Consider the following 25,684-nt stretch of genomic DNA (forward strand, 5'->3'; position numbering starts at 1 on the left):
CTTGGCCATGCCGGGCCTAATCATGGGCCACCGCTAACTGAAATCATTTGAAAATACAAGAAGTAAGCAGGAAAATAAAAAAATATATATTTGATTTTGGTTAAAATGTTTTAATAAAATCATAAAAATGTCAATTTTGTCTAAGGAACCGTTTGAAATGTGGATTTTACTTTATTATTATTATTCGGATAGTCACGTTCCTAGTTTATTAATGAATTATATTGGATTACAAATCAACAACCAGAAATAAGAACTAGCATGATCCGACTCGTTCAGTAAACCATCATACTTTAATCGCTGATCTTGAGAAGTGTATAGACTAGAATTATATCCAAAAACTTTGAAATTACTTTTTATTTTTCTGCTGTTATTCCCGTTTAATTATCGCCTATTAGCCCTTTATCTTTAACTTGTGAAAATGGCAATTAATATCCAGTAATAATAGATATTTCTAAGTTACTGAGCAAAGATGGATTTATGTGTGTGCTATGGTTGAATGCTAACCGCAGCTTTCATCCTCAGTACTTATCTTCTATCTTTTTACAACAGTTTTGAGCGCCCTTATTGGGGCCTCAGTTTTCTGTTTGTTTATTTGAAAGCAAAAAGCTGCACAATGGGCAATCGGTGCTCTGTCCGCCGCTGGTACTGAAACCCGATATTTAGCGTTATAAGCCTAATTGACTCACTGCTAAGCCACTGGGAGTCATAGCTTTGAATTTAAGATGAATAAAATCATTTTCGCCTGATAATGAAATTATCCACGCTCTTTGTTTATTTATTTCTTAATTTGTTTCAGAGCAAAGCCACATTGGACTACCTGTTGTGTTTACAGCGGGAAATCGAACCCCGGATTTCAGCGTTGTAAGTCCATAACTTACGAATGTTCCACTCACTATAACACTTCACTTATTTGTTTCAGAGCAAAGCTACATAGGGCTATCTATTGTGTCTACAGCGGGGAATCGAGCCCCGAATTTCAGCGTTGTCAGTTCATAAACTTATGACTGTTCCACTTACTCTCAGTATTTATTTGTTTATTAATTTGTTTCAAAGCAAAGACAGATTGGGTAAACTATTGGGCTGGTTGTTGTGTTTCTTGTGAGTCCAAAGCTTACCGTTGTTTCACTTATTAACAATCTTTAGGAAAATAACACTTCTTTAAAATATTTTAAAGTCTATAGGAATTGGCACCACGAGAGAACTCGTTTTAATGTTAAATATCCTTATATAAGACTTTCGATAAATGTTTATATATAGTAAGTGATAAAACTTTCTGTTTGGTCACAACAAACGCAGCTGCGTACACTTGTATGCGTCATTCGTCTGATATCAGCCTCGGTTTTCGAAAAGAACAGGAGACGGTGGAAGCGAAGCGCGGGAAACGTGAAGAAAAACGAAAAAAACAACAACTAAAAATCTTTAATATATTGGGAAGAATTTTTTGTTACTTTTTAATTAATATATATTTATTAATTGCGTATTTAACTTTCCACATAACGTATGAACGTAAACATGACATTTTGACATTTAATATCGTAAGTTCATCCTTTTTTTTCTCTCGAATCCCCATCGCACCAAACATACTCGCTCTTTAGCCGTGGAGATGTTATAATGTGACGGTCAATCCCACTATTCATTGGTAAAAGAGTAGCCCAAGACTTGGCGGTGGGTGGTGATGACTAGCTGCCTTCCTTCTTGTCTTACACTGCTAAATTAGGGATGGCTAGCGCAGATAGCCCTCGATTAGCTTTGCGCGAAGTTAAGAAAAATCTTTTTTTCTTCAAACAATAAAAATGCCACTGATTGGTCACTCTCTGAAGTTGCCATATCTCTCGTCAATCAGGTGAGTTTAATACGCATTTGAATGCTGTCTCCATTATGTTTTAACTGACAGCAAAGAGATTTATATAAAAATATTTGTTGTACAAACTAGAATCAGATTTCATAGATATACATTCACAAAGAAATAATAACATTTATATTCAACAACATGATTCAACAGAATTTAATATGATAAGAAAATCAACGTTTACTTCTCAGCAATGTGTGTAACACTTGGTTAACAAGGCGCAGTCACTTAAAGAAGTATTAGACAGACAACATTTATTTCCCAGCAATGTGTGTAACACTTGGTTAACAAGGCGCAGTCGGTAAAAGAAATATTAAACAGGCGACATTTATTTCTCAGCAATTTGTGTAATTGTTAACAAGGCGCAGTCGGTGAAAGAAATATTAAACAGACGACATTTCTTTTTCAGCAATGTGTGTAACACTTGGTTAACAAAGCGCAGTCGGTGAAAGAAATATTAAACAGACGACATTTCTTTTTCAGCAATGTGTGTAACACTTGGTTAGCAAGGTGCAGTCGGTAAAAGAAATATTAGACAGACGACATTTATATCTCAGCAATGTGTGTAACACTTGGTTAAAAATGTCAGTAAGAAATGTATTAGACAATGTTCCACGAAATTATTATTTACGAAATAATCTTTGTTTTATTTCTTATGATTTTTAATCGCCGATTTGCATCAACATTTATTTATTTCAAATTATTATCCAAAAATACATATTCAAAATAATTTTTCGAAATCCTTCAAGATATTTACTGCGCTTTTATAAGCGTGCTTAAGTGACTCATATTTGAATCTTTTTCATATTTCATTGGTTTTTTTATGTTATTTTTGCTTTTAGGTTATCAAGATTGTTCGAGAACACTTTTCTCCAGAAAATATTTAACAGTTATAGAAATGAAAATCAAAATAAATTGCTAAAGATTAACAAGATTTGGAAGGTTCTGGTTTTTATTTGAAAACATCCGTTACTATGGCAACAGATTCCGGATTACATGCACATCCGCTGTAATGAACACACGTGATAAAATAAACAAAAACTGTATCAAACATGTAAGAGATAGTTTCGAAACAGATTTTATTGAGTTATCTGGTCTTTAGCGTATGAGTTAAAGGGTTAGAGAAATCAATCTTATAATTCTTTAGAAATGGTTTTTAGAAGAACATTCATGTAAATATTATATACTGAAATACGTGCAACTGACGAAAAATGTCTAAATTTGACTAAAACAACGTACGTTTAATAGCAATCATATATTTCAAAATAACTTGAACGTATCTCAGAAAGGCTGGTATGGGTATTAACATTTTTATCGATAGTGAGAGAACAGCGTTTCGGTCTTCCTAGGTCATCTTCAGGTTAAAAAAAGCCTGGAGATGACCTAGGAAAGTCAAAAGGTTGTTCTCTTCTTATCAATAAAAGTGTTAATACCCATACAAGCCATTCTGAGATACATTTTTACTTCAAGTGGGTTTCTCGTCATCAAGAACAACTAGAACGGTCCAGCATGGTCAGGTGGTTAGGGCGTTCGACTTGTGATCTGAATGTCACAGGTTCACATTACCGTCACACCAGACATGCTCGACCTTTCAGCCGTGGGGGTGTTATAATTTGACGGTCAATCTCACTATTTATTGATAAAAGAATAGCCAAAGAGTTGGCGGTGGGTGGTGATGACTAGCTGCCTTCTTTCTACCTCCCTCTTACGCTACTAAATTAGGGACTGCTAACGCAAGTAGACTTCGTGGAGCTTTGCACAAAATTCAAAAATTAGTAATCAGGACCAAATTTATTATTTTTGATAACTGTTATTAACTTATCGTGATCGTCAACATAATGTATTTATGAATAAACAAAGTGAGACTTGTTATTTTCCAATATGTCTCTTGGTAGATCAGCGACAAGTTTCGGGGTTTATAGTGCTAAAAATCGGGTCTCAATACCCGCAATTCAAAAGCAAACAAACAAAAATATACAACTTAAACTTAACCTTCGTAAACAACATTATTGGTTTGCTCTCAATCTACCAACAAATAAATATTTTTGAGATGATCTCACTCATACAATGGAGGCCCTTTCTTTAGATCAGTGGTGCACAAACTTTTTGAGTCAGGGGCCACAAACAGACTTCTCGTAACCGTTGGGGGCCACAAAAAAGTGAAGATTAAAATCGTCCCACAGTTGTTTCACAAAAGATGGACATCACATTTAAGAACACACAAATAACGATTACATCAAAGAGTTTGCACATTAGTGTAAGAAATGTTATGATACGTCAACCGTCACAAAGTCAGTGCGAAGGATGATGCTGCATGTCATCTACGAGCTTAGAAAAGTCCGGCTTGATGTTTGGCATTGAAAGACGCAAGACTGCTTCCAAATGATCATCAGTCAGCTGATTGCGAGTGTTGTTTTTGTTCAGTTTCATATGCGAGAAAGTCTGTTTGCATCAGTACGTGCTGCCAAACATGCTGGTGTGGATAATTGTGTTTTCTTTCAGATTAGCAAATGTATCAGGCAACGTTTTGTAGAAGTCAAGCAAACTGTTTTCTCGGTAAATAGCACGCAGTTCATCAGATGCCTGGAGATCAGTAAATTCGAGCTGATATTCTGCTGACAAGTCATTCACTGACACACTGAACGGATCAGCGAAAAGGTTTCATCAGCAATCTGCATTGGTCAAAGTCATGAAACCGTAAGTTAAAGCATTGACTCAAGGTATCTAGCTTCCCAACATAAACTGGTGTGTCAATGTCCTAATTTTTTTGCAGCTGTGACTGAAAAGTTGGAAAGTGCACGAAGTTGCCTGATGCTGCTTGCTGCAGGAACAACTGCAACTTTGTTCTGAAAGTTGAGACGTGATTTGCAAGCTGACAGACAAGCTGATTTTTGCCTTGCAACTTCAAATTCAGATCATTCAAGTGTTGTGTCATGTCGACCAGAAAGGTCAAATCAGCTTGCCATGCTGAATCAGTCATGGAAATCACTTCTGTGTCTTTGTTCTTGCTTCTGAGGAATTCTATCACCTCATCAATCAACTCCCAGAATCTTCTGAGCATCTTTCCTCGACTCAGCCAGCGTACTTCACAGTGATACACAAGGTCACCATAGTCTGAATCAATTTCTTTAAGAAGACTTCGAAACTGACAGTGATTAAACCCTCGTGATTTGATGAAATTAATGGTTTTCGTAACTAATGCCATCAGTGCCTGAAAACCAAGTTCTTTACTGTACAGGTTCTGTTGGTGAATAACACAGTGCAACTTCACCAACTGTCTGTTCTGCTTTCTTCGATGCTTCACCAACAGTGCTACCAGCCCGCTACCTTCTCTGGTCATGGCTGGTGCTCCATCAGTTGTCACACTTACCAGTTTCGTGAAATCTAATGAAACACTACTACACAGTCGTACTGTCTCCTCGAATAGAGCAAACCCAGCTGTCTGACCCTTCATGGAACCCATGCCGATTAGTTCCTTTGTGATATCAAACGGTGGCGACACACCACGAACAAAAACTAGTAGCTGTGCTATTGAACTGATATCAGTCGACTCATTTGCTTCCAAAGAGAAGTAGACAAAGTTGGCTGCTTTATTTGTAAGTTGCCTTGTCACGTCTGCTGAGAGGTGTGAAATTCTTCATTGAACTGTCATAAGATTTAAAGCCACCGTCTGTAGCTTGCGAACTGCTTCCGGACACAACTTTTCCGATGCATTAATCATGCATTCCTTAACAAAATCAGCATCAGTGAACGATCGGCCAGATTTTGCTATCATCAACGAAATATCGTAACTGACCACACATGCTGCACCTAAATCTGCTGACTGCTTTGCGAAAACGTTCTGCTGGTGATTCAGCGATCGCCGCAGAGATTCAATTCGAGCTGTTCGTTCATCACCGACAACGTTGTGGAAACATTTATGCTTCGACCCATAATGACGCTTTATATTGGATACCTTCGCCATTGCTACTGTTGAATGACACAGCAGACAAATCACGTTCTTCTGTTGTTGAACAAAACAGTATTGCGCAGCCCAATCATCACGAAACTGCCGGTTTTCGTCGTCAACTTTTCTTTTACGAATATTGGATACCTTCGCCATTGCTACTGTTGAATGACACAGCAGACAAATCACGTTCTTCTGTTGTTGAACAAAACAGTATTGCGCAGCCCAATCATCACGAAACTGCCGGTTTTCGTCGTCAACTTTTCTTTTACGATTAGCTGCCATTTTTGTTACGAAATAATATCAAAATAGGGCTCGTAAGTAAATTTCGAAGAACAATTGGAACGCGTGAGATTTCGTAATTACGGAAACATTACGTCATTGCGCCAATGATTAAATGCCTATGCATTAACGAGATTTGCTTATTAAATTTTCTTTATTGCTCGACACAAATATGGAACCATCCAGTATCTAATCTAATGTATATTCTTCTATAGTGCTTAATCTTCGAGCAGGCGCGAACTCTCTATGTTTGACTTTCCCGTTTGACATCGCGGGCCACTTGGCGAATGTCAGGATGGCCAAGCGTTCTAAGGCGCCAGACTCAAGGTATGAAAACTTTCCGTTATTGTAAGGGGATTGTGAGTTCTGGTCTCTGAATGGAGGCGTGGGTTCGAATCCCCCTTCTGACAACGTCACTCGGCGACTCGTCGCGGGCCGGACTTTGGGCACCATTGCTTTAGATTTTAAACCACACTGTCGTCGCCGACTAGCGGTAAGTCTGCGGAATTATAATTTTAAAAATCACGTTTCGATACTCATAGGGGAGGGGAAACACAAATATCCTAATATGTACTTTTGTTCTTAACTTCGAATAAATAAACAAACAAGACGTAAACATTACATCTTCTGATGTTATCCTTATATTATTTAACATTCTATGTTAATTCGTATTTTTTTCCTATTAATACACTGGATGTACGAAGGTAATGAATAAAACTTTTAAATTTTATTTGCTTTTAAGAGTGCTTGTCTACTTTTTACTAAACTCTTATTTAAACTTTCATAATTAAGACCTGATTGACAGTCGTATTAAATATAAATATTCGCTTTCCTATTGGTGTACGATATATAGAAAAGTAAATATTAGAATAAGCTTTATTACAGCATTAAGAACATAGATGAGTTTGGTTCTGCTAAAAAATGAACTGAAATGAGTTGACAGTATGAAAATAATCGCATTAAAACTATATTATACATTCTGTTATCTTTTTTATAAAAATATGTAGTACATTCTGTTATCTGTATCAATAAAACTATATAGTCTGTTATCTATTTTTTATATTCTACAAAATATAACAAAACTGTATTCTAAATTTTGTTATCTATATTAATAAAACTATATTCTACATTCAGCTATCTATATTAATAAAACTACATTCTACATTCTGTTATCTATATTAATAAAACTATATTATACATTCTGTAGTACATTCTGTTATCTGTATTAATAAAACTATATACTGCATTCTGTTAGCTATCTTAATAAAACTATATTCTACAATCTGTTATCTATATTAACAAAACTATATCGTACATTCTGTTATCTATATTAACGAAATGATATTCTACATTCTGTTATCTATATGAATAAAACTATATTCTACATTCTGTTATATGTATTAATAAAACTATATTCTACATTCTGATATCCATATTAATGAAACTATATTATACATTCTGTTATATGTATTAATAAAACTATATTCTACATCGTGTTGTCTATATTGGTAAAACTATATTCTACGTTCTGTTATCTATATTAACAAAACTATATTTTTGATAAAAAGGTTTATGTTCGATGTTTGTTCAGATGGCTGTCACGTTTAATAATTCTGTATTGAGGATTTGTTTAATATACCCATATTGCATTTTTCTTATATGTTTACGAAAAATCCGATATTTCTTTCACTGAATTAAGAAAAACACTGAGGACTGATTTAGCCAATAGGAGAGACTGTGTATCATTGATACTCGTATTTCCTATTCAAGATTGTGAGTTGATTCGCCAGTTGAAGTGTGATGTCATCGATGCTTACATCGAATGCACGTTCTAGTAAAATGTAATCAGTTTCATTGCTATCAGCAGTGTCGTTCGTATCAAGTTTCTAGTAAGGTCCCAGAATTAAGTTGTTGTATATAACTAATATGTTTGCTAGAAGAGCAAAAATTATGTTAATGGTAAAATTTATGAACTTTAAGATAAATTAAACCTTAATTTAAGATTCTTAGAATAAAAGACTGATCGAACTGAAGGATTGTTACATATTCACAATCTTTCTTTGAAAATTATAATTATTATCCAACCCAAAGAGTTGTTTGTTAGATACAGTTTAATCGTAGTTTACTTTCGAATGTTTTTGATGACAGTTTATATGAGTTAAGGCTCTTTTAAAAGTCTCACCTCTATTTTTCAAGTGTTACTTCAATCAGCAATGACTTCGAGTAATTCAACGCAAGATAAAGACAAGTTGCGACCTCTCACGGTAGATGAGTGCCACCTAAGATACAACATAGAACAGGAAACCCCAGGTAAGCATTTATAACCTCTGTAACAGCTGTTGTGTTAACTATCTTTGCATCAGTTTTGAACACACCACTGTACTTCGATGGTAATGTTGTACTACAGGAGTGAATAAAACACATATACCAAATTATCAGGGAAGATATACGTGTTACATTTTATGTAGAGAGACCATGGATAGTCCAAGTAAATAAAACAAGTCCATTCATACATATTGATCTCCAATACAAAATATGATTTGGCTTAATTTAATTACTTTTGAAACGTTCCATCCTCAAAAGAACGTTAGAACTTTTCTTGTTTACTAACTTACCCTATCATATGCGTTTTATTAAATGGTTAAGAATTTCATGAAATGTGTATAAAGATGGAGACTGATTGGTTTGTACTTGTTTATTTAAACATTTATTTTTATCCTCTAATTCTAAAATAGTTTTTCGATCCATTTGTTTTCTTTATACAGCTATAATTCTCAAATCCACCCGCTAGTACAGCCGTATGTCTCCGGATTTACAATGCTAAAATCAGGCGTTCGATTCCCCTCGCTGGACTCAGTAGATAGCCCGATGTAGTTTTGCTATAAGAAAACACACACATACAATTCTCAAAGGTTAGAAAGAATTTTTAGCCGGATCTAATGGAGACATGGTTTTCGTTTAAAGTGTGTGTGTTTTCATATAGCAAAGCCACATGGGGGCTATTTGTTGAACCCTCAGACAAGAATCAGTACCCTGATTTTAGCGTTGTAAATCCGTAGACTTATCGCTGTACCAGCGAGAGGCTTGTGTTTAATGAATCAGAGTAAAGTTTCTAGCAAAGGACACTATTTAGAAGCATTGTGCGTTATTTATGCCATGCAAAACATGTCAAAGATAAAACAAAGTATGCTTAATATACCAGAAGAGAGTGGTCCAGGGTTGGCAGGTTTAGCGCTACTTTGATATGGATATTATGGCATTCACAAGCATCAGAGTCTAATTTCATCCTCAACTTTAACCCCAATAGTTCGGCGGTCAGCCTAAGGAGTCACACTGCTAAGATTAAGGTATCGATGCTCGTGGTGGACACAGCAAAAATAGCACATTGGGTAGTCTTGTGTTTAGAAATAAACAATACTCAAATTTAATCACGATATCAAAGTCACCTGATATAAACATATCGTTGCACTGAGATGAAACGTAGAAAGTTTACCAAATTAATTATTTGGCTGGTAGGTAGTGTTTCTGTTCTATTAAATTAGCACTTAATGGTCATACATCATACCCTCAAGAACACAATCTTTGAAACAATACAGCTAAGCCAGTCTGTAAGAGCTGTAACACTTTACTTTGCTGTAAATGAAAAGCAGTGCCAAATAAATCAGTAACAACTTATTCATACAACCTAGAAAATTAAAAATAAATAAAAGAATAAACGAATGGAATCTCACTGTGATCGGTAAAAAACTATACAATTCGGAAAAGTATAAGAAATAGTAAAATAAATACATGGATTCAAAATGTGATCGATAGAAGAGTATGCAATCTGGAAAATTATACGAAATAGTAAAATAAACACATGGATTCTCACTGGGATCGGTAGAAGAGTATAAAATCTCAAAAAGTTTAAAAAACTATAAAAAACATGGATTCTCAATATGATCGGTAAAAGAGTATACAATCTGGAAATGTTTAAGGAATAGAAAAATAAACACATGGATTCTTACTGTGATCGGTAGACAATTATACACTCTGGGAAAGTATAAGAAATAGAAAAATAAATATATGGATTGTAAAGGTAATCTGTAGAAGAGTATACAATCTGGAAATGTGTCAAAAATGGAAAAATTAAATTATGGATTCTCTCTGTGATCGGTAGAAGAGAATACAATCTGGAAAAGTTTTAAAAATAGAAAAATAAACATATTGCTTCACACTGTGATCGTTAGAAAAATATACAATCTGAGAAAGTATAAGAAATAGTAAAATAAAACATATGAATTCTCACTGTGATAGATAGAAGAGTATACAAAATGGAAAAATATAGGAAATAGGAAAATAAAAACATTTATCCTTACTGTGATCGGTAGAAGAGAATACAATCTGGAGAAGTATAAGAAATAGTAAAATAAACATATGGATTCTTATTGTGATCGGTAGAAGATTATACATTCTGAAAAAAGTATCTGAAATAGAAAAATAAAGATGTGGATTCTAAAGATGATCGGTAGGAGAGTATTAAATGTGGAAAAGTATAAGAAATCGTAAAATAAACACATGGATCTCACTGTGATCGGTAGAAGAGTATACAAGATGAAAAAGTATAGTAAACAGGAAAATAAACATATGGATTTTACTCTGATTGGTAGAAGAGATTACAATCTGGAAAAGCATAAGAATGAATAAAATAAAATATATGGATTCTCACTGTGATCGGTAGATGAGAATACAATCAGGAAAAGCATCAGAAATAGATAAATAAACATACTGATTCTCAATGTGATCGGTAGAAGAGACTACAACATAGAAAAGTATCAAAAATAGAAAAAATAAAAATATGTATTCTTATTGTGATTGGTAGAAGAGACTACAACCTGAAAAAGTAGTAAAAAATAGAAAAATATTTATATGGTTTCTTACTGTGATCGGTAGAAGAGAATAAAATCTCAAAAAGTATATGAAATAGTGAAATAAACATATGGATTCTCATTGTGATCGATAGAAGAATCTACAACTTAGATAAGTCTAAAACATAGAAAAATAAACACATGGATTCTTACCGTGATCGGTAGAAGAGTATACAATCTGGAAAAAAATACGAAATAGAAAAACACATGGTTTCTTACTGTAATTGGTATAAGAGTATACAACTTAAAATATATAAAAAATAGTGAAATAAACACATGGATTCTCACTGTGTTCGGTAGAAGTGTATACAATCTAGAAAAGTATAAGAAGCAGAAAAATAAACATAAGAATTCTCACTGTGATCGGTTGCAATCTGGAAAAGTATCAAAAATAGAAAAATAAAAATATTGATTCCTACTGTGATCGGTAGAACAGAATAAATTCTCAAAAAGTATAAGAAATAGTAAAATAAACACATAGATTTTTACTGTGGTCGATAGAAGAGTATACACTCTGGAAAAGTATAAAAAAGAGTAAAATAAACACATAGATTCTCACTGTGATCGGTAGAAGGGTATACAATGTGGAAAAGTATAAAAATTAAAAAAATTAACACATGGATTCTTACTGTGATGGATTGAAGAGTCTACAACCTAGAAAAGTATTAAAATAGAAATATAAACACATGGATTCTTACTGTGATGGATAGAAGAGTATACATTCTGGAAAAGTATAGAAAAATAAACATATCATTTCTCACTGTGATCGGTAGAAGAGAATTTAATCCTAAAAAGTATAAGAAATAGTAAAAAAACACATGGATTCTTATTGTGATCGCTAGAAGATAATACCATCTGGAAAAGTATATTTCACAATAAATATTTAAATTAGCAAATCTAATCACGTTCTCGTATTTGTATTTTCGAACTACTTGGCAGAGAGAGGTTCATCACTCAATATGCAACTCTTAAACCATCAACCTTTCATGCTAATGGGTCGACTGCACTCTTATAACTCATTAACAATGTGAAGTTTGGGAGACATTTTGTGGAACATTCAGATTCGAATCCCTGTCGATAACTCCGAAACATAGAACTATACCACCTAACTAATCTATTCCCGTTCGTCGTTTTCTGAATTTGTTTGTTGCTAATCAGAAAGTTGAACAATGAGCTTACCTGTGCTGTGCTGTGCTCACTAGAAAGATGGAACTACAAAGTTTAGTATTGTAATTTTAAAGTTGATGCTGAACCAAACAATTTGAAGTATGGGCACCTATCAGTCTAATTTTATGAAGAGACAAATGTTATTATAACCATTAAACGAGTCATTAGTGTAACTCAGACAGCGTTTGAAATGTTTTGTTATATTTGTAACTGTTGTGATTTATGATTATTCTTAACAAATATTTACTGCAGAGTTTACATTTACCACATCTGTTTATTCATAAATATTCCAATGAAAACAAAACTCAATTGTATTTTACAAATATTTATGTTTAAAAACGCACATGTGGATTTCCTGTTACAACTAAAAAACAAAACTTTGGAAAAACAAACAAACCAGTCACCTTTTGTTATCAAAACATGAATCTGTCTGGAACATGTTTATTTCTTTCGCACATTTAAAAAACTGTGATATAAACAGTGTATATGATTTTTTTGCAGTTCATCAAAATTAGTTATGGAAAATTTGAAAAGAACAAATTTCTCGGTGTTTGAGTATTTTCTTGAATTTTGAAAGGCACTTTTGAGAAGAAACCAGGAAATCTTGAAGAAGAAATTCTACACATTTTAATTGTTACAAAGATCTTTGATATATAAACTGTAAAATAGACGCTCTTATAGGTTACTTCAATGTTTTATTTCTAGGTTTTAAGGTACATTATCTAGCTAAACGTTAGTTCTATATTTTTTTTAAAGATTATAAAGCACCCTTACCAATAGGCTAGCTTAATATTTTATTTTTCCAACATGAAACATATTTACCATGGATTATTTTCATATTTTAGTAGTAGATCGTAAAATATACTTACTAATAGGGTAGGTTGATCTTTTATTTCTCGATTATAAAATACACTCGTTAATGGGTTAATTTTATTTTTATTTCTCGATTATAAAATACACTTACCAATAAGTTATTTTGATCTTTTATTTCTCGGTTATAAAATACACTTACTAATGGATTAGCTTGATCTTTTATTTATCGATTACAAAAATGCTCTAGCTAATGAGTTACTTTGATCTCTTATTTCCCAGTTATAAACTACACTTACTAATAGGTTTGTTCGATCTTTTACTTCTCGGTTATAAAATACACTTACTAATAGGTTTGTTAGATCTTTTATACTTAGGCTCTATTACGTTTTACTGTCAGGACAGTTCGAATGTTACAGCAATTTAAAAGTTTCTGAAATAAGCACCACAGGTCTTCTTCAGACTTAAAAACAATTTACAATTTTTTAACCGTAAGTTTTACTTACACTTACAACAAAATATAAAATTATTATTGCATTGTTTGATTGGATTCGTTGACCTCTCCTATGTTCACTTGTTTTTAGGTAATGGAAAAAATATATAATATTTTGAATCTACTGGAAAAATAGCTAACTCCAGGATTCAAAATAACGCATATTTTTAGAAGCAATAGGGTTCTAGGTAATGGGAATCTCAATGGTCTAACATTAACAGCACAACCAATCTAGATATTGGAAACACGTTTTGCTCCCCGCTAGTGCAGCGGTATGTCTTCGGATTTACAACGCTAAAATCAGGGGTTCGATTCCCGTCGGTAAGCTCAGCAGAGAGCCCGATGTGGCTTTGCTAAAAGAAAAACACACACACAAGACGTTTTTGTATTTTCACTTTTCTGGAAATAACTATCACAGCCTGTCAAATGTCTGTTCTTTGTACTTTCAACATGCTAAGAAGAATCATAATAATAAATAGTTATTAACGCAACCTTTTTTTGATGTGTATTGTTGCGACAGAGCTATTTGAAGCTTAGCTAATTATCACACAAACGGTCCATACACAAAATCAAAAGAACATGTTGGGTGTGTGACGTTGATTTTACGTCATCAAGCCTGGATGGTTTCTAAGTAGAAACAATAATAAAAATGGCATAGAATCCTTAAACGTTTCTCCTATTTATCTATCTATCGTGAACATCACTCTAGGTAAGTAAAAACTAAATGATTCTGTTTCATTCTCTATTTCATTTTACAGCCGGTATGTTTATTACCAGTGATAATAGTTTATTCTCTGTATCAGATCATATACTTTAAAGTCATTGTTTTTATTAGCAGTGATACTAATTTATTCTCTGTATTACGTCACATATTCTACAGCCGATATGTTTATTAGCAGTGATACAAGTTTATTCTCTGTATCACGTTACATACTTTAAAGTCAGTATGTTTATTAGCAGTGACACTAGTTTATTCTCTGTATCACGTTACATACTTTAAAGTCAGTATGTTTATTAGCAGTGACACTAGTTCATTCTCTGTGTTACGTCACATATTCTACAGCCGGTATGTTTATTAGCAGTGACACTAGTTTATTCTCTGTATTACGTTACATACTTCACAGTCACTATATTTATTACCAGTGATACTAAAAGTCATTTCATTACAATTCCCAGCTGCAGTTACAACTGTATTCCTTTTGTAAAAGATAAAATGTCAATATAATGTTAGCTAAACCAGTAACTGACGCAGTAGTTTCTAGTTTGTGAGAAAAACGGAAACAGATTAATCAATCAGTTCTTCCAAGTTATGCGTTTAAACGTCCCTTTATTATGGGTGATTTTGTGAAAGGTTCACATAAGTTGGAATAAACAAGAAACTGTAGTTAGGCCATTCGACTCACAATTTATGAGTCGCAGGTTCGAATCCCACTACTAAACATATACGGTCTCTCAATAGTGGAAGCGTTATAACGTGACGTTCAATCCCATTATTCGTTTTGGTAAAGAGTAGTCCAATGGTTGTTGTTGATAGTGCTGATAAACTGCCTTCTCTATATGCTATCACTGCTAAACTAGAAACGGCTAGAGTAGTTGTCTGTGGAGTAGCTTATGTAACAAACAAACTCAGAAAATGTCATGTGAATAAAACTAGTTTCAAGTAATCTCATTTTATTGCGGATATATATGAGTCCCAAGAAATAGTTTATTTTATCATATTAGAACTAACGCAGTTTCAATTTTCATGTTGAATAAGAGGTATTAAAATGTACGGTGTTGATTTTTCGGACCAATCAAAATCACTTCATATTGGTTTGGTAAAGAAGCCTTTAACGCCCAGACGCGAAGGATTAGTTTAAAAACTTAATGCGCAGTTTTTCACGAATTGGTCTACTTTGCGCTGGTCGATTCTGTACTTAAATTCAAATTTCTCTACTTTAGAAGTCGTAGAAAGAAGTTCATGAAACGTTCGTTCTTTTAGAAGGAAAAAAGTTCATGGATATGTCTGATATAAAGGCGTTGGAAGATTAATAAAGCTTTTGAGTAATATTTCCTACATTAAGTAAGAAAAGCTGTGAGGAGCGAAGCTCATTTCTGAAAGTAACTTGTAAGAGACATAATTTGATGGTGTTAAATTAGAAGAGAGAAAATGTCATCTTATTGGTAGCGTGCTATAAGTTAGAAGAAAGTATTGGGGTATCACGTATAGCATACTGACATTAATTATTTTATATAATAATACATGTTGCTTTAATAACAAAAACAAGTTATGTCACGCAAATGCCTTCTTCTTTTGATGTTATGTCTCGTTATTTGGCCTACATCAGGGACAAATGATTATAACATAGATGAAATTAACAACAAACTTAACTATATCTAATTAAACGAACCGATCACGTCTACGCTAACAACCACTTACATAAGAGAAATATATAATATATTAGGAAGGAAAACCTTCGTAAATGTTATGCAAGAAAGTGAGGTATATAGAGTTATTTATCTTAAAAAGCACTGGTTCTCTTCTCTCTAGACCGTACTTCAAAATTTGAGACAACATTGCTTAGCCGCTTAGTTCTTTGTATGGATAAAGTGGTGCTCTAGTTGTTTTTTGGTTTTTTTTTAATTTCGCGCACAGCTACACGAAATGCATCTGCGCTAGCCGTCTCTAATTTAGTAGTGTAAGACTAGAGAAAAGGCAGCTAGTCATCATCACCCACCGCCATCTCTTAGGCTACTCTTTTACCAACAAATAGTGGGAATAAACGTCACATTATAACGCCCCACACGGCTGAAAGGGCGAGCATGTTTGGTGTGACAGGGATTCAAACCCGCGACCCTCGAACTACGAGTCGTGTGCCTCAACCACCTGGCCATGCCGGGCATGGTGTTCTAGTTAATAAACAACTACAAAGCTGATATTGTTTCTGTTGCATATTAAAATTGGCAAAACAAAAAGAAACGCAACAAAAACTAAAGTGTTTTTTTTGTAGTGTTAATGTAGTGGGTGTTGATGACTAGCCGCCTTCCCTCTAGTCTTACACTGCTGAATTAGGGACGGCTAGTGAAGATAGCCACTTGTAGCTTTGCGCGAAATTCAAAAACAAACAAACAAGGACATGAAAAGTTGCTTCCCATATAATGTGATTTTAAAAGCTTAAAAACACGCAAAACACAAAATGTGAAATTGCTAATTTTTGCAAAGTTGTGTGTATATTGTGAAGACCCATCAACAAGGAACGAAGTATTGGTGAGAAAAAAACCGCCCATAAAAGTAGCAAAATGCAAACTGAAAGTGTGTACCCTCGGATAGACCTATTTAACCTCACACCAGTTTTGGTGAAGACGCAAATAAACCTTGCGAAGTAGTCACATGTACATACACAGACAATGTTATAAAATATATATATATCTTAGCACGTATGTTATATAGAATATATCCAGCATGTGCGTATATTTTAGTGGGATAGTTAAGGTGTTGAATATTCTATGTGTATATGCAAATACGTATCTTTGTCAGATTGTTAAAGAGCGGAATACATGTGTTGTGCACATATATATATACTCTTCAAAAAAAGAAACGCAAAAGGGATATTTTTGTTATTTTAAAGAGAAATATATGTAATAACGTTACAAGCTCAGAGTATGTTATGTTACACGTGTTAAGGCACTGATTGTCAGACCAAAATGACAATAAAAGTTGTGCATATTGAAAACGGAGGAAAACATCGGATTTTTCGCCAAAACTCATGCGTGTCCAATAAATTTGTTTGTGAGATCTGCATGTTCTGCAAGTGCAACATGTACAAAATTCCTATAAAAATGACGGGTTCTCGGTTACCATAGCTCAGTGTTAAGCCACCGACACGCAGTACAGTTACGCCAAGACTGACTGAAGCACAACGCAACAACGTTATTGGTCGCTTGGAAGCAGGCGAATCTCGATCAGATATTGCCAGAGCTGTGAATGTCCACCCAAGCACCATCACAAGGCTATGGAATCGTCACCAACAACATGGATCAACTTGTGACCGTCCACGATCTGGCAGACCTCGTGTGACCACGCCCGCACAAGATCGCTACATCCGGTTACGTCACCTTCGGGATAGGACCACCACTGCGACGTCTACTGCCTCAACCATACCAGGGCTGCGTAGGATTTCCGATCAGACCGTACACAACCGTCGACGAGATTCTCAGGCCCCATGTGCAACCCATCATGGTGAACATCAACGACGTTTTTCAACATGACAACGCCCGTCCTCACACAGCCCGATTCACCACTGTCTTCTTGAGACACCACAACATCAACGTTCTTCCCTGGCCCTTCAGATCACCGGATTTAAACCCCATCGAACATCTTTGGGACGAGTTGGACCGACGTCTGCGACGGCGACAACCTCAACCGCAGACTCTACCTCAGCTTGCAGCAGCTTTGCAGGCTGAGTGGTCAGCCATTCCACAGGATGTGATTCGTCATCTCATCGCTTTCATGGGCAGGAGATGCCAAGCAGTTATTGATGCTCACGGGGGACATACTCGTTATTGACGTTGAGTGATGTTAAACGTCAACTAGTGAGCATGGACTTCGCCTTTGCAGACTTTGGATGTTCAGCAGTGAATGTGCAAAGTTTCACACATGTCATACAGAACTACCCGGAATAAACTTGTTAACAATATGTCTCAAATTTTGCCTTTTGCGTTTCTTTTTTTGAAGAGCATATATATATATCTTAGCAGTAAGAATACAACACGAAATACAAGTGAACTAAGTCTTCCGATATGACGAGAAACCAACTGAAGTAAAAGTGTTAATACCCGTAGAAACTCTAACTCTCAGATATGGTTTAAAGAGCAACAAACGTAAATAAATTGTTGATAACGCTTTTTGTTTGTTTGTTTTGGAATTTCGCACAAAGCTACTCGAGGGCTATCTGTGCTAGCCGTCCCTAATTTAGCAGTGTAAAACTAGAGGGAAGGCAGCTAGTCATCACCAACTCTTGGGCTACTATGTTACCAACGAAAAGTGGGATTGACCGTCACATTATAACGCCCCCACGGCGGGGAGGGCGAGCATGTTTGGCACGACTCGGGCGCGAACCCGCGACCCTCAGATTACGAAGTGCACGCCTTAACGCGCTGAGCCATGCCGGGCCGTTGTTCATAACGCCTAAAACTGGATTGAAGTTTAAAAATACTAAACAATAGCGAGTTTCTTCCGGTCCTGTTTAATTGTTAACTGTTGTTTAAGATCACGTTCAGACTGTGAGAAACATGACTTTACGACGTCACTGGGTTCTGGCCTGGCATGGCCAAGTGTGTTAAGGAGTTCTACTCGTAATCTGAGGGTCGCGGGTTCGAATCCCGGTCGCCCCAAACATGCTCGCCCTTTCAGCCGTGGGGGCGTTATAATATAATGGTCACTCCCACTATTCGTTGGTAAAAGAGTAGTCCAAGAGTTGGCGGTGGGTGGTGATGACTAGCTGCCTTCTTTCTAGTCTTACACTGCTAAATTAGGGACGGCTAGCTCAGATAGCCCTCGAGTAGCTTTGCGCGAAATTCAAAACAGACAAACAAACGACGTCACTGAACCATTGTCACGAATGAAGCAAAATGGTTAGTAATGAAGCAAAAAGTGTACGTTAAATTGGTTTTATTTTTGTAAGTTTGATATGCACAGTAAACAGCTATCTTCGACATTTGTTTTTTGTTTTTATTTTTTTATATAAATATTCCTACGAATCCTATAACTTTTTCCCCCTATTTTCTAATTGGACGAGGTTGTTAAGTTTTTGTTTTTTTTACAGCCCACCTTTAAGGTTTAATATAATAGAAATATTTGACGACTTGTTTTAAAACTATAAACCTATACCTACTAGAAATGGCTGTAGTCATACAGTAAAACGTAACTTCATTTCGATGTTCCTGCTATTGTTTCTGCACTTCGCAAAAAACAAAACAAAAACTAACTAACTAACCCGCCCTGACTATATTTCGCGAAAACTAAGAATACATTATTCATTATTTTGAGACGCGTAGTCATCGCTCGTAATGGATGAACACGAAATTACAAGTGGCAGCAGGCACTGATTACTCATGCTGAAGAAGATTTACGAGTAAATAAGTACACACTAGAGGCAGACAGGGTTGTGTAATTTGCATGGTTTCTACACGTATATGTAGGAACGTTAAGACCAGGGAAATATTAAAAGCCAAGACATACTTGATGCATTGTTGATAAAAGCTTTAAACAAAGCGTAATTATAAGGATATCATCATATATTTCTTTAAACTTTCCTTATTTTATGTCAACTTTTATTCAAAAGAATAAGAGTAATGATAAGAAATTCACCAATTAAGATTTACCTACAAATGTCTTCTGCTTATATCTTGTTGTTAATACTGTTTCGTGCCTAATCAATACAGTTTTAAGACTCTAAAGAACTAAACATTACAACTTTAAGTTACTTTGTTATGTTTACACGCAAAGCCGAATAAAACAACAATAAAAAAGACCTTTAGAATAATAATATTTTATTGGTTAAACATGTAAAAGTCATATAAAAGAACAATATCAACGCAAAAATGTTCCAATTTACAGTTGAAACTTCAACTGGCAATTCAGAATAATAAGAGTGTATTCGTTAAAAATGTAAAACTCGTATGAAACAACAATAAAAAGACAACAGTGTCCCACTTTACAGTTGAAAATTTAACTGGTTATTTAGAATAATAACATTTTATTGATTAAACATCTAAAAATAATAAACACAACAATAAAAACGCAACAATATTCCACTTTACACTTAAATATTTAGTTAGTAATTTAGAATAATAACATTTTATTGGTTAAAGATGTAAAAATTACATAAAACAACAATAAAAATTCAACAATGTTCCACTTTACAGTTAAAACTTTTACTGGTAATTTAGAATAATAACATTTCATTGATTAAGCATGTAAAAATCATATAAAATACAACAATGTTCCACTTTACAGTTCAAAATTTAATTAGTAATTCAGAATAATAACATTTTATTCGTTAAACAAGTAAACATTATGTCAAACAATAATAAAAATGCAACAATGTTCCACTTTACATTTGAAACTTTAACTTGTAAATTACAATAAAAATGTTTTCGTCAAAAATGTAAAAATCATATAAAACAACAATAAAAACGCAAGAATGTTCGACTTTATAGTTAAAACTTTAAATGGTAATTTACAATAATAACATATTATTGGTTAATCAAGTAAAAAATGATATAAGGAAACAATAGAAACGTAACAATGTTCCACTTTAGAGTTGAAATTTTAACTTGTAATTTAGAATAACGATATTTTATTGCTTAATCATGTAAAAACAATCTAAAACACAATAAAAATGGAACAATCTTTCAATTTAGAGTTGATATTTTAACTGGTAATTTAGAATAATAACAATTTATCGGCTAAAATGTAAAAATCATATAAATCAACAATAAATATGCAATAATGTTCCACTTTACAATGAAATTTAACTTGTAATTTAGTCTAATAAAATTTTATATGATGAACGATAAAAATTCAACAATGTTTCAGTTTACTTTTGAAATTTTAATGGGTAATTTAGAATAATAAAATTATATCGACTAAACGTATAATAATCGTTTAAAACAATAATAAAAATGCAATAGTATTCCACTTTACAGTTAAAACTTTAAATGGTAATTTATAATAATAACATTTTATTATCAGTAATAATGATTATTACAAATTGTATTGTTGGTTGTATGTTAAATATATTTGTATTAAGATAGAAAACTGTGTGTATCAATCAATCTTGTTGGCAGATGTCATAAATCTGATACATATCGACATTCAATTAACTTCTAAATTAATATGAAAATTTCCGGCTATTTGAAATCGTAATACATAACACGGATACCACAAGTCAATAAAAAATCGGTCTTTCAGCCCATGACTTTCAAATATCCTTGAAAAAGGCTTAAGTCAAAATGACGAGAAGAATGAAAAACATTAATCTCAAATAGTTTGTCGTCTCCCTTAAAAATATCTATGACTGAGGAGAATAGCCATAGTTATTATCAGAATACTCAAATGATAGGAAACAACGTGAGATATATTTCCATATTGCTAGCTACTACACATTAAATGGTTATCCACAAATGATTTAACGTGTTACGAATAAACATCAGTTATTTTAGCTTCCACCAACAGAATATTATTTGTCAAAAGTCATAGTCTTTGATTTTATTTAATTTATTTAAATACTCGATGCTATTTCTTGGAGTGATTTTGGAGACAGCACTCTCGAGTACTCGTAATCCGAGGATCGCGGGTTCGAATCTCAAAACTTAATCGCCCTTTCAACAGTGGGAGAGTTATAAATTTACGGTCAATCCCACTATTCGCTGGTAAAAGAGTAGTTCAAAAGTGTGCGGTGGGTGGTGACGACCAGCTACCCTCCCTCTAGTGTTTCACTACTAAATTAGGGACTGCTAGCACAGATAGCCCTCGTGTAGCTTTGCGCGAAATTCAAAAAGAAAACAGACAAAACAAAAGTACTTCGAGTCTTAGTTATAACGTGGATACCACGTGGTGTGGTGTGTTTGTTATTAAGAATATGGCTCTTGATGCTTCCTGCCCCATAACCAGTTAGCAGAAGGTTTATTACAGAAACTAAAATAATTGTTAGTTAGAAGAAAAAAAATTATAAGCATATCAAAAAGCACTGATAATTTATTTATAAGTCGCTATTGTGCGAGTCAACTTTGCAAACATGTGTGTAACGTTCATTAAAAATGAAACAAACGCACTGGGTCGAGAGCTTTACATTGGAGAATAGTTCGAGGTTAGAGGGACTTTTTGTTATGCTTGTAAATTTAACTACCTTCTGTCAATTTCAACATGTACTTCGAGTTTCCAAAAGCTGCAACGGAACAAGGCGTTTACAGCAGTTTCTTTTAGTTTTTTTATCCTTAGAGAAATGAAAAACGGAAACTTAAGGTACAAATAATGTGCAAAAAGGATAGAGATCAAACCATGCTGCTGAATTTTAACGAGTCTCCGTTTCTTTTCGAATGTCAAAAGTTAGATAAAAGAAGAGGCAATTACTATTGGGTTTTGTCATCCTCTTTAACTACGTTAAAGGGAACTCAGTACAAGAACAACAAAAAATAAAGAGTAGCTATTGTTGTTTAACTGACCGGTTCCATGTTCGACTGGAACAGTAGGAAAGAATTTAAATGTTTCTGATCTGTTATTTATTCCCCTAAAATTGGTCTTTGAACGGGAGTTTGTTTGATTTTTTACACAGAAGGCATGGAAGATGTTGTCCTGTTCGAGTGAAGCAGAGAAATGTAAAATTGAACATATTTTAGGACTTCACTTTGAGATAAATTCGTTAATTTGTTTTCTCACCACGAATATAACTTTTTTTACAACAGCACATTCTGTTTAAGTACATCTATCTTTAAGTTTGTTGGTTAAGTATTTTCTCGGGACTGAATAAATGACAATTCAATAGAAACAGCTTTACAAAGCTGGACGAGTAGGTAAGGGCATCATACAATCTGTTGTTGGTCTGGAAAAAGAAAAGTTTATGGAAGACGCCATGGAGAGTATGTCGTAGACTTCAACTAAATAATTTTACATACAAACTAATCTGTTGAAACACACAGAACATGTTAATTATCAAATTAAATAATAACTAATGCCAGAAAACTTGTGATCAAACAAGTAATTGTATCATTAATATGGCAGTTTCATATAATGGAATATTTGGTACATGCTAGCTGAGGAGATTGGTTTGGTTTGAATTTCGCGCAAAGCTACAAGAGGGCTACATGCGCTAGCCGTTCCTAATTTAGTAGTGTAAGACTAGATAGAAGGCAACTAGTTATCACCACCCACCGCCAACTATTGGGTTACTCTTTTACCAACGAATAGTGGGATTGACCGGAACATTACAACGCCCCCACGGCTGAAAGGGTGAGCATGTTTGATATAACGGGGATTCAAATCCGAGACCCTGGATTGCGAGTCGAGTTCCCTAACCACCTGGCCATGCTGGGTCATATGTTGTTTGTGTTTCTTTAACACTTCGTGCTGGTAGATGCTACACAATTTGATTGTTGTAAAAGCTGAATTCTGAAACATATATAATAGGTTTATGTATTGAATTTAGCTTTACCCACAGATATATAATTTTACTATTCTGATTTGTTTGCGACGTAAAACTACACAATGCGCTATTTGTACTCTGTCCACCACAGGCATTCAACCCTTTGATTTGATACAAAGGTAACTTTCTGGGGATATTAAGCAGTGATGTACACAGTTTTCGATTTATCTGGTGTCAAAATATAATCAAAACCTTCAAGAGCTTGTTTAGCACTAGATATTGTTTTCAGAAACAAACCTATCATTAAGGGATCATCTTTATATTTTCCTAAAGCTCAAAGATAAACAAATAACAAACATATTTGTGAAATATTTTTGTAAAACAAGAGATTTCTATAAAAAAAAAAGTCAAGTAGAATCACGAACTAACTATTTCTAGTTAGAAGGCAAATTTTCTGCTGATGAAAACGTGATAAATTAGGAACTAAATTTCTTCTGTATAAAATTATTCATGTTTTCAATAAAGAAGCGCAGGGGGTAAAGTTTCGTACAAATAAATGACCAGTGGTTGGTGTACTGGATTGTGAAACTGAATTTTCGTGGCTCGAGTCTCTTATTAATAACACTCATACTCTCCGTTTTAGGGCAGTGGGTGCATTATAAGAGTAACAGTCAAACTGCACTATTCAGTCTAACAAGAGTAACTCAGGAGTTGGTGATGGGTGCTGGTGACTAGCTGTATTTTTCTTACCTATTTCTTCAAAATTATAAACAGCTAGCGCAAAAATATTATGAGATTGACTCAAAATCCAACAGAGATAGCCAGCAAACAAACGAAAAGGGCTAATCCATAAAGATTTGTGTTAATCAAACTGGAAGATATAAAGATAATAAGCAGAAAGAGCTACGTGCTAAAGATTTTCTTTAGTAATTAGACAGCTTTTTTAGCAATTAGGTAGAACGGGTCCTTTGGTATACTGGCAAGGTTTTAGAATAACGAGAAATTATGGCATGTTAACTGCATCCTTTAGCAAATATACATGTTTTGAGGCCAATAAACATTAAAGTTGCGTATTGCAGACTTTTCTTTGTAAAACAGGCTTTTCAAATGATGATCAAAAATTAAGTCCTCAACTTTTCGTTTAATAAATTTGGTTTGATTTGAATTTCGCGCAAAGCTACACAAAGCTATCTGCGCTAGCCATCCCTAATTTAGCAGTGTAAGACTAGAAGGAAGGCAGCTAGTCATCACCACCCACCGCCAACTCTTGGGCTACTCTTTTACCAACGAATAGTGGGATTGACCGTCACGTTATAACGTTCCCATGGCTGAAAGGGTGAGCATGTTTGATGTGACAGGAACTTGAACCCGCGACCTTTAGATTACGAGTTGAGTGCCTTAACCTACTGGCCATGCCGAGCCTCTTTTAATAAGTACCGTGGCTCTGAACAAACATACATAACCAGTCGGAACATATACTCTTCTTTAATTGACTTATTTTTTAATTTTTGTACTTTTTTTCTTGTGCAAAATATTGGACATAATTATCTCTAGATTGCTGTATAGCTAGCTACATAAGTTTACCCTAACAAGAAATTATTTCGTTGACTGGTTTTTTTGATCATCTTGATGTTTGGCTGCAGTTGGGAATTAAGTCTATTAAGATAAAATAGTTATCGTACCACTGTGCCGCTAGGGATGAAGTAACTTGGAAAGCACAGTATAAATGCCGTTAATTAAAAATAAATCTGAAGGTTTACCTAGGGCTAGCTATGCTTTCTTAATATTACTACACTCTTCCTTATTATGGCGCGAGATAAAAGGTACAGTAATAAATTGTGTTGCCAAATATTTCACTTAGATATTTACTGAGAAAACTTAATGTCAAAATGGAGTAGATTCGTCAACGTTTTCATCTAATATAAAGACTGGCTTATCAAAGCAAAACTTCATTGATATAATCAGTGCTGTTAAAACAAACAGCTCAAGAAATATAAAAGTAGGCTTAACCAGACTAAGGTTAACGTGGTTATGCAAGTTTGAAAGTCGACAGTTGATTTTTTTTTATCTTATATGTTATAATATATTTTTATTGTTGCATCTTGT

At 34.2% G+C, this 25,684-nt stretch overlaps 1 protein-coding gene across 2 annotated transcripts in view; it reads left to right on the plus strand.

The window, feature by feature from the left end:
* Window positions 1-7,889: 7,889 nt before the first annotated feature.
* LOC143252560 (corticotropin-releasing factor receptor 1-like) overlaps window positions 7,890-25,684 on the plus strand; it is a 56,800-nt gene continuing 39,005 nt past the window's right edge. Inside the window, exons 1-2 of one of the 2 annotated variants that reach the window (XM_076504894.1) lie at window positions 7,890-7,966; window positions 8,274-8,387. In XM_076504894.1, the coding sequence (XP_076361009.1) occupies window positions 7,900-7,966; window positions 8,274-8,387 (181 nt within the window). In that variant the 5' untranslated portion in view covers window positions 7,890-7,899. Of the gene's footprint in view, window positions 8,037-8,273; window positions 8,388-25,684 lie in introns of both variants that reach the window. The other variant, XM_076504895.1, reaches the window with a different exon arrangement.

The sequence above is a fragment of the Tachypleus tridentatus genome, chromosome 6 (assembly GCF_004210375.1).
Source record: "Tachypleus tridentatus isolate NWPU-2018 chromosome 6, ASM421037v1, whole genome shotgun sequence".
NCBI classification, from domain to species: Eukaryota; Metazoa; Arthropoda; class Merostomata; order Xiphosura; family Limulidae; genus Tachypleus; species Tachypleus tridentatus.